Source organism: Anomaloglossus baeobatrachus, chromosome 6 (assembly GCF_048569485.1).
Source record: "Anomaloglossus baeobatrachus isolate aAnoBae1 chromosome 6, aAnoBae1.hap1, whole genome shotgun sequence".
Lineage (NCBI taxonomy): Eukaryota > Metazoa > Chordata > Amphibia > Anura > Aromobatidae > Anomaloglossus > Anomaloglossus baeobatrachus.
The window spans coordinates 178,268,990-178,287,306 of NC_134358.1; the positions used below are offsets into that span (position 1 = coordinate 178,268,990).

At 41.9% G+C, this 18,317-nt stretch overlaps 1 protein-coding gene across 7 annotated transcripts in view; it reads left to right on the plus strand.

The window, feature by feature from the left end:
• Positions 1 to 18,317, plus strand: part of PTPRM (protein tyrosine phosphatase receptor type M) — a 993,494-nt gene that overhangs the window by 829,624 nt on the left and 145,553 nt on the right. For all 7 annotated transcript variants that reach the window (XM_075314524.1, XM_075314525.1, XM_075314526.1 and 4 more), the window contains 2 exons: positions 2,162 to 2,249; positions 5,517 to 5,593. In XM_075314524.1, coding sequence (XP_075170639.1) covers positions 2,162 to 2,249; positions 5,517 to 5,593 — 165 coding nt within the window. The remainder of the gene's footprint in view (positions 1 to 2,161; positions 2,250 to 5,516; positions 5,594 to 18,317) is intronic.

Consider the following 18,317-nt stretch of genomic DNA (forward strand, 5'->3'; position numbering starts at 1 on the left):
TGGAATGATCTCTGTTAATAATCACAGAGACAAAGGCAATGTGTGCGAAATGGCACCTACCTAGGTCCGCTCTTCTAGTGGTGCAAAAGAGACGAACAGCAGCGTAAGCCGCACAAAGCTCCTACCTGCGTTCGCTCCCCTAGTGTGCGAGGACACGAACCACTAGATATGGCACCTGCCTAGGTCCGCTCTTCTAGTGGTGCAAAAGAGACGAACAGCAGCGTAAGCCGCACAAAGCTCCTACCTCTGTTCGCTCCCCTAGTGTGCGAGGATACGAACAACTGCCAGACGCAGTATAAGGAACGTTACCCTAGCGGCAACGTCCACCTACGAGTCGAACCACAAGGCCCAGCCAGACCATGTGCCTCAGGCACCTGCCTATGTCCGCTCCCCTAAGAGGTAAGGATACGGACAGCAGCCGAAGCTGTAAGGTATAAGAACGCTACCCTGCCGGTAGCACTCACCTAGCATAGACAGAGGAATGCCTAGAGGAACGCGCACAGAGCGTCTACTCTTATGCATGAACCAAGAGGACTGAGCGCCATGCGGCGTGTGTCAGGGTCTTATATAGACTCTGTGCCTCATCCAAGATGGAGGAAACCAGAGCCAATCCGCTGCCAGAACGACAGGAGTGACGTCATGCTGGCCTATCACCGAGCAAGGCGTCACAAGCACATGACCAGCGACCAATCGGCATAGAAGGTGTCAGAGACATGTGACCTCGTGTCAGCGATGATGTCACCCGCACATGTGCAATGGCTCCAAGATAGGACTTAGTCTCCGGCGCTCGCACATGTGCAGTAGCAAGAAATCTGGACTTAGTCTCCAGCGCTCGCACATGTGCAGTAGCAAGAAATCTGGACTTAGTCTCCAGCGCTCGCACATGTGCAGTAGCAAGAAATCTGGACTTAGTCTCCAGCGCTCGCACATGTGCAGTAGCAAGAAATCTGGACATAGTCTCCAGTGCTCGCAGCAACCGTAACAGGTACTTAGTATATACATTTTTGCAAAAAGGTAAGAAGCCGTCCCACCTCGTCACGGTGTACCCATCTGGGACAGTCCCTAACCAACTAAAGTTAAAAACATTTTCTATACCTGACTAGTGTCATATCAAAACTCCAATGTGAATGGTAACAAGTGGTCAGCTGGGTCCCAGATTAAATACACAGCAAAGTGGGAAGCAAATTGATTGCCCAGTCTCAGTATAAGGAGGGCTGCACCCCCCCCCTCTTGCACTAAAGCAAGAAAACAGACAAAGAACACCTAAAGAAACTGAGCTGTAACAATTGTTCAATAAACATGCAACATTACAAGCATGTAAAAATAAAACAGTATACTATCTGCCATTACTAACCTCTTGCAGTAGGGCATTCCACAGTCTGACTGCTCTAACTGTAAAGAACCCTCTCCTATTTAGCTGCCAGAATCACTTTTCTTCCACTTGCAGTGAGTGCCCCCTGGTTCTTAGTATTTGTAGCATTATATTTATATGGGGGGGGGGTTAATTTCTTTACCAAAAGCTTTTGGAAACCATGTAAAAACAAAATACTACTTACAAAAACTAAATCATGATAATGTCACAAAAATGTACTGCTTTGTAGTACTTGTTATATGGTATTTCCCTTTTGTTATAAGATTTGCTTGTGTTCATAGTGCAGAGTGTTTTAGCTCTTTTTTTTGGATATGTACTATATGTTTCTGTATTATTGTAGGTATACTTGACAATCATTTCTTAGTTCTCATTCAACCCTTGGAGGCTGGTCGGTTTCTGTTATGACTTGATCTACATGCACATTGTTGAAGCGTATCATATTCTTTTGTGAATATCCATTTATCTTCCTATTATTGCTTGTTCTAGTCTCATTATCTAAAGAGAAAGCATGGGTGGTATTGCTTTGAAAGGCATATGCGATACTGACAACATAAATTGCACCTTGCGTATTCCACAAATGAAGCAGACATGATTGTTCGGATAGATCTCTAGATAATTAAATCATTGTGAACAGCCAAGGCAATCATTTCTATCACTTCAGGCAACCTGGCATTTTCTTCCTTTTAAGAAGTTATTGCTGTAATTCGTCCCCTAACCTTGGACTACATATATATCTTTTTTCCTTCTTCTATGTGGCATAACATTTTGTGACACTTTTTTTTTTCACAGAGCTTCTTTGAAGGACAGTCAGCACCGTGGGAGTCTGCAAAGAAAGACGAGAACAGAATGAAGAATAGATATGGGAATATCATCGCATGTAAGTGTTGACAGTGTGATAGGGGCACTGCATATCATTGCCTTACAGTGCCAGCTCTGATACTAATGACCGGGGAAATTTACAAGCGCACATTTGGAGGACAATTATATATAACCCTCCCCCGGAGCAAGATTGTCTTAGCTTAATGAATGCTCAAGTGTAAAAATTAAGTATTTATTAACCCTTCGGGACCCTTCGGAGAGTCAGGGTGGAGCTCATTTTTTTTAATTTAGCTCCATCTAGTTATTGAGAACACTCGGTAATTATGCTTAAGTTTATCTAAAGTTACAGTTTTTAAGTCTCGGAAAAGGTTTAGGTCTAAAATTAAATAATTCATTACACAGGCAAATTTATAACCTTTACAAATGTGAAACATCCACGGATCGTTCAGAAGAAAAGGTTACAAATTTTGCGCCTGTTAAATAAATCATCTGAGTCCAAAGAGCAGGCGTGTATTTAACAATTTCTTGTCGTATAGACACTTAGGCGAGAGCTCACATAAGCCAGTCCATTTTCTCTTTTAATAATAATGTTCTCTGAGGGGATAAAAAAAAAATTTTCCACAAAAAGTGGAAGTACTGAAAAGTCATAAATAACAAAACAGTGTATTATTACAGCAGAGGGATGGATTATATCTTAGGTTGCAATACTTGAACCGAACCTGTCACCAGATTTGGGGCCTATAAGCTGTGGCCACCATCACTGAGCCCTTATATATAGCATTCCAGAATACTGTATATAAGAGCCCAGGCCGCTCTGTATAACATAAAAACACTTTTATAATACTCAACTAGGAGGGCAGTCCGGTCCGATGGGTGTAGCTGCTCTCCAGTCCAGTGCCTCCTCTCTCCGGTCCGGCACCTCTTCTCTGCTGCTCTCTCCATCCTCCTTCTACCCAGCCCAGTGTGGATTGCACATCTATGATATTCACACAGGCCAATACTGCGGTCCTGCTCAGGCGCACGTTGCTCTGCCCTGATGAAGGCAGATCGAAGTACTTTAATGCACAGGTGCGAGAAAAGGTTAAAGACCACCTGTGCATGCGCACTACAATACTTTGATCTGCCCTAAGCAGGGCAGATCAAAGTGCGCCTGCGCAGGACCTCAGTGCCAGCTAATGTGCATGATGTAACACACGTTACGCACACGGGCCTCAGAAGAGGGAGGACAGTGATCACCCCAGAGAGGAAGCACTGGACTGGAGAGAGAAGGCACCTGACCAGAGAGCAGGAACACCCATCGGACCAGACCGCCCCTTAGGTGAGTATTATAAAGTGTTTTTTACATTCTACACAGCAGCTTGGGCTATTATATACAGCATTTTGGAATACTGTATATAACAATAATACAGTAATTTAAAAAACATTGTGGAGTGTTGCCTGCCTATTTTTGTCTTTTTCATGGCTGGCTATCTGAAGAATCCACAAGGTGGGAACATTACACCCTAAAAAGTTTTTTTGTTTTTGTGCTGCTCCAAACTTTTTTGTCGTTTCCATATTCTGTCTATCGATCTATCAAGCTCTCTTCTATCTATCTATCTATCTATCTATCTATCTATCTATCTATTTATCTATATCTATCTATCTATTTACCTATTATCTATCTATCTATTATCTATATCTCTTCTATCTATCTATCTATCTATTATCAATCTTTTCTTTTCAATATTCTTTTTATTGTTATAAGGCAAAAACGTATTGAACATAGAACATATAATTAAGTGTTGATCACTCACAAAAACATTGTGTTGGGAAAAATAACTTAAGCGGGGTTGTGCATACAAATACAGTATATGTTTCTTGGAACAGAGATCTTAGTTGGGTAGTACAGTTCTGAGAGTTCAATCCGTCCATAATTGTTCGTTAATAATGTCCTAATCCGACATTTATGGGTTTACAAATGCGGTGTGATCGTTAAAGAAGCTTCTTGAGTGAATGGTTCCATGAAACAGTCAGGTGGGATGTGGAGGGGGTAAGCAGAGGTGGGTTAAGAGGGGACTTAGTGAAAATAAAGTTAAGTGGAGTGGTAATGCATGGTAAAGAGAGAGGGAATAGGTAGGAGACCCAATTATTAAAGGCGATCTATCTATCTATCTATCCATCTATCTATCCATCCATCTATCTATCTATCCATATAACATTTGTCAATATAAACCTTCAGATGATACTTTTGATCCATGGGAACCCTAATATAAAATCAATCTCTAGGTTTGTCTTCCTGACCTTGGAGTATAATTAATGTGCCATTCAGTCTAAATAGAATATGTTTCATTTCTTGACTCCCTGTTGGAATATTTAGTATCCAGACATCCCTAGATAATTTGGAGCATGTATGTCTCATCAGTATATCATGTTTTTTTTCTTTCTCTTCGCATATTCATTGTCTTCTCAGTAACGTAGACTTATATTGACGTGCACATAACTTTGAATGCAAATCTTTAAATTTCAGCATTGCATTAGACTAAATGTCATTTGCTGACATTGTTGACTTTTTGGTACAAGAGCTTAATTAAGCCCTGTGGTGCATTAAGAACTAGCTTGCATCTTATCGCAGTGCGAGAGAAGGGCGCAATAAGGAACTGTGCCACCAGGATGAAATGTAATTTATTACAATGAGTAAGAGGAGCTCGCCCAGAGCACCTGGACAAGACCCATTTTAATTTAATTCAGGAGACAGATAGACCTTTTGGGAGTGTGCAAGGATTTAAGTTTGCAAAATCCATTCTACACTTCTCTACATGTCAGAAAATCCTGATAATTAAACTTGTTCATTTGCTATTTTTAACACTTTTCATTAGCGGATATACTGTAATTCAAAGATGTTTAGTTTTACTCCTTGTAATTTTTAGCACAAAAATATACTCATTGTGACAGTGACTCATTATATAGTCATGCCGAATCTGTGCGATTATATACATTATATATGGGACGTATCAAATTACTGTAAAGCTTGGTCTAGTTTAGTAAAGATATATATTATTTTTATAGAATCTGAGAGGTGCCTAGATACTTTAGGAATAACATGAACATTATTACCCATTGCTTACGTAGGACAAACATTCTGCAGAGCTGATCGTCATCTTGGAAAATGTTATAAATATAGTATATTTTTGAATAAGGAGAAAGGACCGTAGCATCTGCTTGCCCAATATATTGTGTGAAAAGGAAAAACATTGGTTAAAATTTTGTAAATTTTACATACATTTTCAGCAAAAGGGCTTTTATGTTCTGAAGCAGGTAAAAACGTGTAATCTTGTTTCCTTGACAGATGACCATTCCCGTGTGAGGCTGCAATGCATTGAAGATGAATCCAGTTCTGACTATATCAATGGAAACTTTATTGATGTACGTACACACGGCTTATGTTCTTATAATATGTCTGGGGAATTGTTTGCACACTGTTGTGTTCCGCATAGATTTCTGCTTGTAATTTTAGTTTCAAATGTCCTTCTACCTGAGAATTAGCAGGTCTAAACTTTAGAAATTTAAGTTTGTCAGCTTTGGCAAATTTTTGCCCCAAATTTTGATTCCCTTCAACTTTATTCCCTTTCAAGTTCTTTAGCTTAAGGCCAGGGCCACACGGGGATTACTGCGATCCCCTCGCATGACATTCAGCTCACACTGGCATCACAGCAGAGCCGAGTGTCATGCGAGTGTCCCTGCGAATGAGGTCCGACTGTGCCAGCGGACCTCAGCTGCAGGGGGCGGGCCGGCTCTGCGGAGGGGCAGGCCGGTGCTGTGGAGGAGAGGGAGGGATTTATCTACCTCTCTCCTCCGTAGCCGGCTATTGCCATTCTCGCCCTGCCCTCGCGGTACACCGGTGTACCGCGAGTGCAGTGCGACTTTTCTCTCACCCCGTACACTTGAATGGGTGTGAGAGAAAGCAGGATCGCATTACAGTTGCAGCATGCTGCGATTGTTTTCTCGGTCCGATTAGGGCTGAGAAAATAATCGTTCATGGGTTCTGACACATAGACTAATATTGGTCCGAGTGGAATGCGATTTTTTTATCGCACTCCACTCGCACCGATTTTCATGCCGTGTGGCTTAAACCTAAAGGGACTCTGTCAGCAGGTTTCTACAATGTAATCTGAAGACAACATGCTGCAATAGTTAAAACAGAGAATTCAGCCCTGCTTCCCTTATCTTAGTGGCTGCTTTTGTTTACCTGAAATGTTAGCTTAAGCCTCTTATTTTTATCATTAGTGGGTCTGAGCAGCTTGTGAGTTGCAGTCCGACTCCACACCCTTCTGTGATTAGCAGCTTCTGTTTATGAAAATGTACACTGGAAGCCTGGTGTGGGTCGGGATAGCTCTCCCAGCACTGCTACATACAAAATCTAAAATCTTAAACTGTGTCAGAACAGCTGCATACAGAAATATATTTTGATACATTGTTGAACTCAGGGCCTCTTTGCCTACATCATGCTACTTTCAGATGAGGTAGCAAACACTTGCTGACAGATTATCTTTATACCCAGCATTAGTAATGTCAAAGTGACTTCCGCACATATGACTATGAGTAAGCAAATGGTAACTGTTCTTCTCTGTTGTTATGTCAGTCATTATCTATAGTACTTATTGAATTGATTAGAGGCTTTTATTTTACCTTTTCTCTTTATTTCTATTGTTAATCTGTGAGTTGTGACATTCTTTCACTTAACAGATTCACCACAAAAGTTGCTGCGCTGCATTCCCTGCTTGGGGTTTTATTCAGGCTATGATAGGTTGTGCTATACAATCTAATATGCTATACTGTATGATTGGATAGCTGCAAGGCATTTTGGGGAAGCCTATCTGGTTGCACCCAAGATCATGTGAGCCTTCCATGGGTTATTCAATCTTCTGTCTTCTGTGAAAAATAGTAGCAGTTATTTAGCTATTCTTGTCCAGCGCATTTCCACAAATTCAACATAAATTTAAATTCCATCTTATCAATTTGATTATTTCAAGGAACTATGCTTTAAAGTTACTTTTCACACTAAGCTGTCTTATGTGTACTTGAATAACATTTCATGACTTCCATCCTGCATTTTCATCACTTTACCCATCTGCAGGCTGTAGTTGCCTCTAAGCTTGTGGGAAAAGACCAGCAGTTATGATGTCTCTCATACACAGCACAGGAAACAGAGAGAGAGTCCTGCACTTCATTCTTTAGTGTCAGCACACACACAGAAGCATCAGAGGCATGGAGGAAATGATGTAGAAATACTAATAAGTGTAGGTGTGAATCCAGCTCTGGTGTGAGGTAAAAAAACTTGTTAGACAACTCAGCACAATCTTTCTGTGTCTCCATCTATTGTTTTCTCTATTCTCCCAAACTGCACGGGTCTGCTCATCTCCAATTATAAAGTTTCTTATATTCACATTTACTACTGATATATGGAGAGTTTGTTGAAAATACAGTTACCATTTAAGCTGACACCCCTGGTTGGACAAAAGTGTTTTTTTAGCATACAGAAGATTCTCATCCTGGTGATGATATAATGTTGAGTCCCATGATCTACCAACCTCTTTAATAAAAGTCGACGGTTCTGTAAAGCAAAATCATACTTGACGTCTCTTTTGGCTGTGGCACATTGATGTTGATTCCTACCTCATTTTTATTGCACAACATTGACTCGTATGCGAGCGTCACATGAGACGATCTATCGTGCGATATGTCAACGGGATCACGGTTTTTGTGACGCACATCCGGTATCGTTTGCAACTTTGTTTCGTATGACACCTCCGAGCGTCTCAGAACGATCGCAAATCGGTTACCAATCGTGTATCGTTTACACATCGTTTATTTTTAAAAAATTGTTTATTTTTCTTTGCGTCGGTTGTTCATTGTACCCGGGGTAGCATACATCGCTCCGTGTGACACCCCAGGAACGATAAACTGCAGCTTACCGGCGGCCGCCGTCAATGCTGAAGGAAGAAGGTGGGCGGGATGTTTACGTCCCGCTCATCTCCGCCCCTCCGCTTCTATTGGCTGGCAGCTGTGTGATGTCGCTGTGACGCCGAACGTCCCACCCCCTTCAGGAAGGGGATGTTCGCCGCCCACAGCGACGTCGCTCAGCAGGTAAGTACGTGTGACGGGGGTTTAACGACTTTGTGCGACACGGGCAGCGATTTGCCCGTGACGCACAAACGACGGGGGTGGATACGATCGCTTGTGCGATCGCACGATAGATCGTATCGTGTGACGCCCGCATTAGGCCTAAGCCACACAGCATGATAATCGGAGCAAGTGGAATGCAATAAAACATTGCATTCCACTCGGATCAATATTAACCTATGTGCCAGCACCCATGAGCGATTATTTTCTCAGCCCTAATCGGACCGCGAAAACGGCTTCAGCATGCTGCGGATGCAATGCATCCTTATTTCTCTCGCACCCATTCAAGTCTATGGGGCGAGAGAGAAATCGCACTGCACTCGCATTACACCGGTGTAATGCGAGTGCAGAGTGAGAATGGCAATAGCCGGCAACGAAGGAGATAGGGAGATAAATCCCTCCCTCTCTTCCGCAGCGTCGGCTCCCCTCCTCAGCGCTGGCCCTCCCCTCCTAAGTGCCGGCCCACCCCCCGCAGCTGTGGTCTGATCGCATGATCAGACTTCAGCCGCAATGACACTTGCATGACACTTGGCTCCCGTTGTGCTGCCAGCGTGAGGCGAGTGTCATGCGACGATTGCCGCAGTCCCCGTGTGGCCCCGGCCTTAGAGCAAATAAAGGAGGACTTGTATTTCATTTTTAAAACAATTGTAACAGCACACAAATAGATGAAAAAAAAAAAGAAATAAACAGATTTTTTTATCAATCCTCTAGGCCGACCCACTATTATCAAATCAGTAAATAGCAAAAAATGTGAGTTTTACTTAAAATTTAACTTTTAATCTCTTATTTCTTAAAATATAAACAAATGTGAAATGACAAACAACATATATTTCCTTTCAACCATTTAAGGCTGAAATCTAAAAATCCTGGACAGTGGTCCAACACCCTTTCTGTAGCTCACAGTGGTGAGTAATTTACAGATTCCAAAAAAACATGAGCGTTTTGGTTTCCTCAATGCTTATGGCGGCCCCATTTACATATACACTAAAGGAAAAAGTATTATGGAACCATCTCACTGCTTTCCTGGTGATCCTGTCACATCCGTCCTTTCTGTCCGTGCCCGGGTTCTACCAATCCTGTCTTTAGATGGACTGTCCGCTGGCGTTTCTTTCCTATTAGGCCCTATTTATATTGGCCCTGACATCCCATAAAAACTCCCGCCCTGACAAGGGCAGTATACAGCTGCTTCCTGGTGTCTGTTACAGCACTAGACTGTCCATGTTGTGCCTCCCCATTAAGCAAAAGGGTTAATTTTTAGAAATTAAAGTTTTAAAGTTAAAAATATCTATGCCAATATTTCTGGGTGTTTTTTTGGTATCACAGTTTGGTGGCCTCCAGACTGTCTACCCTTCCTCGCGACAAAAGTGTGGACAAAGTAAATGCTATGTCTCTCTTGTGTCACCAATTTGGCATGATTCTTCATTAAATGGAAAGCTGCTTGCATATTAATGCGACAAAACTATGTAATTCCTAATGCTGTGATTTGCAATCTCTTGTCATCTCTACACTTTTAAGTTCCCTTCAAAGGAGTGTGCAGCTGTTAACCAATGCTTCTAATGCAAGCAAGCCATTTCATTAAATATGTAAACCCTTTAATTATTCAGCACCACTTCTTTGTTCGGATTGCATCATGTTAACTGAATGTTTTACATTGGAATGAACTGTTTGAGAAATGGGAAGTTTATAGATAAATCAATTAATATGAAATTCTAATTGAAAATAATGGGACACTCAGTGTAAATATGCACAAGTATTTAAAGGCAGTTAGTTGCTTTGTGTAAAAACGTAGCTGTCCGTAATAAGCAGCTACATGCCGAGGTGGAAATGGCTGATACTATGCTATAATTCATGTTGAATTCAAATTATACTTTATATTTGGTGATAACAGCCGCTTGGTTATTATTGTGACCTATGTGAGAGCCTTAAAGAACAGTATAATTTCAGATCTATGATCCAAATTGCTTATTGTGAACACCATACATTAATGGCCATTTACAAAAATATTCACTGACATTTAGACAAAGTGAAATACAATGATGTGATATATTTTTCATATAGAGTAAAACAACATGATCGCACATTTTACATAATTATTCCTTTTATGTTTAGCTTATATAGTGGCTCAACTCATATTCTTGAGTCCTACTGAGCATTCACTAGCACTAGGAGGGCACCTTGTGAGTCTTGGAGGGTATGCGCTCTGGTGTTAGAACTTGTTTAGTTTATTGCACCAAAACTCCCATATAGATATCCCCGACAACAGTGGGGGCATGGAAAAAAACACTATTATAGGGGTTGTCCACTATTAGGACAAACCCTTCTTTTTCAAAATGTTTCTCCCAGGTAAAATAATAAAGACTACAGTCACCTCCACTACCGGCGCAGTTCCAGCTGTGCTCTTGGTGCCAGGGCTCATGTTGGGTTGTGACGTCACAAGAATCCCACTTCCAATCAGCGCCAGCTTCCATCTCCCTGTCTTCGAACATAGGAGCAATCATCAGAAAGTGAGCACAGCAACTGCACTCGTTTCCTGTTGATTAACTCGATTTGTCCAAAGGCAGGAATACGGAAGTCAACGGTAAAGCGGGCTTTACACACAGCGACATCGCTATCGATGTCGCTGCCGATCGCACCCGCCCCCGTTGTTTGTGCGTCATGGGCAAATCGCTACCCGTGGCGCACAATATTGCTAGGCCCCGTCACACGGACTTACCTTCCCTGCGACGTCGCTGTTTCTAAGGGGGGCGGTTTGTGCGGCGTCACAGCGATGTCACACGGTAGCCGTCCAATTGAAGCAGAGGAGCAGAGAGCAGCCACAGGAAAGTGACGCCCACCTCATTGCCGGAGGACGCAGGTACGGTGCTGTTCGTCGTTCCTGGGGTGTCACACGTAGCGATGTGTGTTGCCTCAGGAACGACGAACAACCTGCGTCCTGAAAAAGCAACGATAATTGGGATTAGAACGACATGGCAACGATCAACGATTTGGTGAGTAATATTGATCGTTAGCGGTCGTTCATACGTTTCACACGCAACGAGGTCGCTAATGAGGCCGGATGTGCGTCACGAATTCCATGACCCCAACGACATCTCGTTAGCAATGTTGTTGCGTGTAAAGCGGCCTTAACTGGAAGCGGGGATCGTGTGATGTCACAAACCCTCATAAGCACTGAAGGGTGGAGGTATGGGAGGTGGCGGTATGGGAGGTGAGTATAGTCTTTATTATTATACCTGAGGAAACACGTGGAACAAGAAGGGGTTGCCCTAGCAGTGGACAACCCCTTTAAAGTGTTAAAATAATTCACTAGCATTCATTTCCCTGAGCCCCCCAGACTAGAGCACCCGACATGTGATGAACTAGTATCACATGTTTGGAACGGTTTAGTGTTGGAGGCTGCAAAAAAATCATCACTTACTTTAATAACTAATTGGTGCAACTTATCTCTTGCATAGGCTGCAGAACATACGTAGAAAAGTCTTACATCGAAATCAACGAGTCATCTATAGGCACCAGTTTCTTATAGTCCATGTGACCAAAGTACCATATGGATGCCCTGATAATATTGAATGGTAAAATAAAACTAGATTAAAAAGGCAGTACATTACTTTTAACCACAGATTGTAACATTGATAAAGCTTAAATCATACTTGTCATTTCACCCAAAAATGAAGTAAAAGCTTAGTTAAAACTTGGTGCACACATGAGTCTAATACTGTATGTATAAGATCTGTCCCAATTCACATACTCTATAACTGGCCATCCACTTTTTTTGAGTGGACAGTTTCACTTCTCTATACAGTATATGCTTGATCGCTGTTTCCCCAACTTCTTGGTATGCATTGCACTTGCCATTGACCAATGACTTGCCTGTCCAAACTCAAAGGTGTCTCGTAGATGAGCCATAGTCTATTGAATCAACAGTGACCATTTAAAGGGAGTTCATCAGCACAGAATGACTGTTCAAATCAAGTACAAGCAGTGGGTGCACCCTTGGTGTGGCCAAACATTTAAGTGCATCTACGCACCTACTTGTTTTCCACCTATCTCCACTCTCCTCTTGCTCTATAGTAGTCAGAGCCGTCAATCAATGAAGAGGGAGAGTTGGAGATAGAGGGAAAACAAGTAGGTGAGATAGTGCACTGAAATGTTTGGCCACGCCATAATTGTTTGAACAGTCATTCTGTGCTGACAGAGTCCCTTTAAAGGGAACCTGTCAGCAGAAATGTCCCCTAAAACCTAACAGATTCCCCCTCTGCAGCTCCTGGGCTGCATTCTATAAAGGTCCCTGTTATGATTGTGCCCACTTTCTGACCGAAAAAAAGTGTTTATAAAGTTGTACCTTTTTGGCTTCTGATTCTGTAAATCCGTCACGGGGGCGGGCTGCCTGATGGCCGTTATTCTGCCCCCTGGTCCTGTATGCCGCCCCCATCGCTGATTTCAATACTTCTGGACGCCGCCCACTGCTCCAGCCATCCCCGCGCATGCCCAGTGCCCATCTCTCGGGGATGAGCACTGTGCCCAGTGTCACCGCTGGTGACGTGCACGCAGGGTTAAGATTTTGGGCGGTGCTGTGATGTTTATTCCTAAGCAACCGCCCATAATCGCGGGACCGCGCTTTCGGTGTAGTCACTGCTCCGCGCTCTTCCCATCTATTTCCTGCCTCGGGGCAAGATGGGAAGGAGGCGAAGTGAGGTCAGCAGCAGCGCGCTTGCGCAGAAAGAAGCAGGCCGAGGGGGAAAGCGCGGTCCCGCGATTATGGGCGGTTGCTTAGGAATAAACATCACAGCACCAAGGAGAAAAATTGTATGAAAAATACCCTGAATATAAATAAATACATTGCAAGTGCTTAATAACAGGGTACTTAGTGTATACATTTTTGCAAAAAGGTAAAAAGCTGTCTCACCTCGTCACGGTGTACCCATCTGAGACAGTCCCTAACCTACTGAAGTTAAAAACATTATCAATACCTGACTTGTGTCATGTCAGAACTCCAATATGGATGGTGGCAAGTGGTTAGCTGTGTCCCAGATAAAATACACAGCAAAGTGAGACGCAATCAGCTGTTCAGTCTCAGTACTAGGAGGGCTGCACCCCCAACTTGCAACCAAGCAAGAAAACATACAAAAAACACAAAAACCTGAGCTGAAACAATGTTCAGTAAACATGCAACATTAAGCATGTGAATTGCAGCCTTAAGACTAGAAAAAACCAAGGAGAAAAATTGTATGAAAAATACCCTGAATATAAATAAATAAATTGCAAGTGCTTAATAACAGGGTACTTAGTGTATACATTTTTGCAAAAAGGTAAAAAGCTGTCTCACCTCGTCACGGTGTACCCATCTGAGACAGTCCCTAACCTACTGAAGTTAAAAACATTATCAATACCTGACTTGTGTCATGTCAGAACTCCAATATGGATGGTGGCAAGTGGTTAGCTGAGCTGAAACAATGTTCAGTAAACATGCAACATTAAGCATGTGAATTTTCATACAATTTTTCTCCTTGGTTTTTTCTAGTCTTAAGGCTGCAATTCACATGCTTAATGTTGCATGTTTACTGAACATTGTTTCAGCTCAGGTTTTTGTGTTTTTTCTAATAAAACAGAAGGTAGAGGAAATCTTGACACGCCGAATGGAATGAGTCACCACACATCCGCGGAGTGCAACAATTAAAAGTCCACCAGATGGACTATAACATGAAGAAGAAGAAAAATCGGCACATCCAGAATAAAATGTATTATTGCTTTATTTCAACATAGAATAAAAAAAAAGTCCATCCAAAAAATGAAGACCCTGACGCGTTTTTTGCTAACATTTTTTAGAAAACTCTAGATATTTATGTGCACAAATTAACTATATAATTAAGGACAATTAGAAACAGGTTTAAAACCACTCATTAAAAACAAAAAAAGGGGATTGGACGAAAAAGAAGGGGGAAGGGATTGTGAGACACCGTAGTATATCATGCAGTAATTTTATACAAAAAACTATTAACATAACAATATCTCCACTAAATATGATGTGCAACCTTCCATGATGAATTTCTCTATATAATTACAATTTACCAAAAAAAAAAAATATGTCCAAATTAACCAAGCATATTGCAAACACCAGCAGAAGCAATTATAGTTGATATATATAATAGAAATCATTCCTATAGTTTATATAGTTTTTAACATGAAAATCCAAAAGGCTTCTTTTAAGGCTAAATTTGTTCATCCTGTTACCACCTCTAGTAGATGCATTAACTCTCTCAATAGCAAGAAAGGGAAAACTATCCAGATTTCCCTTAGGCCTCTTTCACACGCCCGTGCCTCCTGTGCGTGTATGGACAGTTTTCTCATGTACCGGAGACACGGGCACACGTTGACATATGTTTTCCTATAGTTTTGGGCACATGTAAGTATTTTTGCACGGAACGTGTGTCCGTTCTGTACTTACGTGTGCCCGTGTGCTCCATACGCCGACATGTCCGTTTTTCTCCGGCATCACTGGTGTCACGCGGAACGCAAACGTGTCACACGTAACACACACGGACCACACAGATGTGTTCCGTGTGACATGCAATGGAGAAAAGACGTGTCTATTAAAAAAAAACAATCCTTTACTTACCTTCTCCTGCCCTGCAGTCTCTGCGGCTGCTGTCACTTGCTGCCGACCGCCGCTCATTATGCTCATTTAATATTCACTTCACTGCGGCCGGAAGCAGCAGCAGCGGGGAGTCTGCAGGACCGGAGACCGAAGATCAGCACCACGGACAGCGACGCCAGGGACTGGTGGGCAGAAAGTTCCCATTGTCCGTGTGTTATCACGGATAACACACAGAGAACACACGTGTGCCATACACACAGCACACCGAGGGCAATCGGCATCTTTGACACGTCCGTGAAACACGTGCGTGATTAACCCGGGCGTGTGAAAGAGGCTTTATGTATAGTTGTAGAATGTTGGGTAGCTGCTGAATATGATGCATTACCATTAGTGATGTTAGCAATGTGTTCAGCTATGCGTTTTTTGATATTTCAAGAGGTATATCCCACATAACATAATTTACATGTTGCACATTCAATACAATAAACCGCATGATCTGTATCACACTTAATGAAAGATTTTATCATGTGCGTTTTTCCAGAAGGAAGTGAAAACACGTTTTTTTTGTTTCGGGCAAAGGGACGCGCATTACATCTAGATCCCCCGCACCTATAATAACCTTATATTTGCAACCAATGTGGAATTGGACAAGAAAGAAGGGGGAAGGCATTGTGAGACACCGTAGTATATCATGCAGTAATCCTATACAAAATATTCTTAACATAGCAATATCTTCACTAAATATGATCTGCAACATTCCATGATGAATTTCTCCATAATTACAATGGAAAAAATGTCTAATTTTCCTTAATTATATTCTTAATTTGTGCACATAAATATCTAGAGTTTGCTAAGAATGTTAGTCTATGATTAAGAACGCTCTTCTGCGTCGGAAACGCGTCAGGTCTTCATTTTTGGATGGACTTTTTTTTAATTCTATCTGTTATAATCTTCTTCTTCTTCCTTTCTTCCTTTCTTTCTTTCTTTCTTTCTTCCTTTCTTGATCAGTAGAAGCTTCACTTTATTTTCAGCAATGAGGGGTAGGCAACAGCTGAGGTAGCAAAAAAACTTTAAGAAGGGCATACATTGGATACTGCACCTTTGTTTGTTGATTTTGTTTCTTTTTTAATCATACTCTCAGGCTTCATACCTGCATTATATTTACCAAATGTCAGATAATAAAATCATCTGAAGAATTTGTAATACAGCTACCACCAGAGAGAGGTGTCCACCTAAAGCTTGAAGGACCTAATGTGATCAGTAATAGTTATACTTGTGTAATTATAATCTGTCAGTTATTCCTGTAAGTCAAAAAACAATACTATGAAATATGACAGAAATTTAGGAAGAATGCCTAATCATAAAGGAACACTGCTGGTTCTAATATAACATTGGGCCTTATCTGCGTGGCCCTCTGGAATGTCACTGTAATCTTGTAAAATAAAAATAACAACTTTCTGTTGCCAACCAGCTGGAAGGTAGGTCCAGAAATATTTGGATAGTAACACAAGTTTTGGCATTTTAGCAGTTTACTAAGACATACTCAAGATACAGTTATATAATCAATATGGGCTTAAAGTGCAGACTCCCAACTTTAATTTAAGGGTATTCACATCCTAATTGGAGTAAGGGTTCAAGAAATACAGCTCTTTAATATGCAGTTGCCTCTTTATCAAGGGATCAAAAGTATCACAATTACATAGTTTTAAGACTGAAGGTAGATTCAAGTCCATCGATTTCAACCCATAGCCTAACATGTTGATCCAGAGGATGTCAAAAACCACATCGGGCAGACAGTAAGCTCCTTATTAGGTGAAAAATTCCTTCCCAACTCTACCTACAGCAATCAGACTAGTTCACTGGATCTACACCCCATCACAGAATTTAGTGCACATAACCAGTAATATTATATTTTTCAAGAAAGGCATCCAGGCCTCTCTTGAACTTTAGTAGTGAATTAACCATAACAACATCATGTGGCAGAGAGTTCCTTAGTCCCACTGCTCTTACAGTAAAGAATTTGCATCTGTGATTTTTATTAAACCTTCTTTCCTTTACACGTAGAGGATGCTCCCTTGACCACATTGCAGGCCTAGGTGTAAAAAGATCATTTCAAAGAGCTCTGTACTGTCATCTCAAATATTTTTACATTGTAATAAGATCACCCCTAAGGGGTACTTTACACACTACGACATCGCAAGCTGATGCTGCGATGCCGAGCGCGATAGTCCCCACCCCCGTCGCAGCAGCGATATCTTGTGATTGCTGCCGTAGCGAAAATTATTGCTACGGCAGCTTCACATGCACTTTCCTGCCCTGCGACGTCGCTCAGGCCGGCGAACCGCCTCCTTCTTAAGGGGGTGGGTCGTGCGGCGTCACAGCGACGCCGCACGGCAGGCGGCCAATAGGAGCGGAGGGGCGGAGATGAACGGGACGTAAACATCCCGCCCACCTCCTTCCTTCCTCATTGCAGCCGGGACGCAGGTAAGGTGATGTTCCTCGCTCCTACGGCTTCATACACAGCGATGTGAGCTGCCGCAGGAACGAGGAACAACATCATACCGTTGCTGCTGCGAAATTATGGAAATTTCGGACCCTACACCGATCATATGATAACGACGCTTTTGCACTCGTTAATCGTATGTAAAAGGATTCAAATACTGCGATGTCGACAGCGACGCCGGATGTGCGTCACTTTCGATTTGACCCCACCGACATCGCACCTGCAATGTCGTAGTGTGCAAAGTAGCCCTAAGCCTTCATTTTTCCAAAATGAATAACCCCTAGTTTAATAACCTGATTTGGTATTGCCATCAACCCATTCCTTTAATAACCTTTATTGCTCTTCTCTGCACCCTCTCTAGTTCAGATATGTCCTTCTTACACATCAGAGACCAAAATTGTACCCAGTATTCTAAGTGTGGTCGCACTAGTGACTTTTATATAGGCAGAACTATGTTCTTCTCATGAGCATCTATGCTTATTTTAATGCATCCCATTATTTTATTTGCCTTGGCAGCAGCTGCCTGAACCTAGTCAGTAAAGTTGAGTTTGCTATCCACCCATGCACCCAAGTCTTTTTCAGTGACAGTTTTAACCAGTGTTTTACAATTAAGTACATAATTATAAATTTTCTTTGCACTGCCCAAGTGCATGACCTTACATTTGGCAACATAAAACTTCAAATTTCTATTTCTCAGCCCAAGCCTTCAGCTTACATATATCCTTCTGTAATATTAAATTATCTTCCTCTATATAGGTGTAGATTGCCTTGCAATGTTTAGTATTTGTATTTAGTAATTGGACAATTATCTCAAAAGTTCTTTAATAAGCTACAAGCGCTAATCCTTCATTAATCTATCATCAATGATGCAG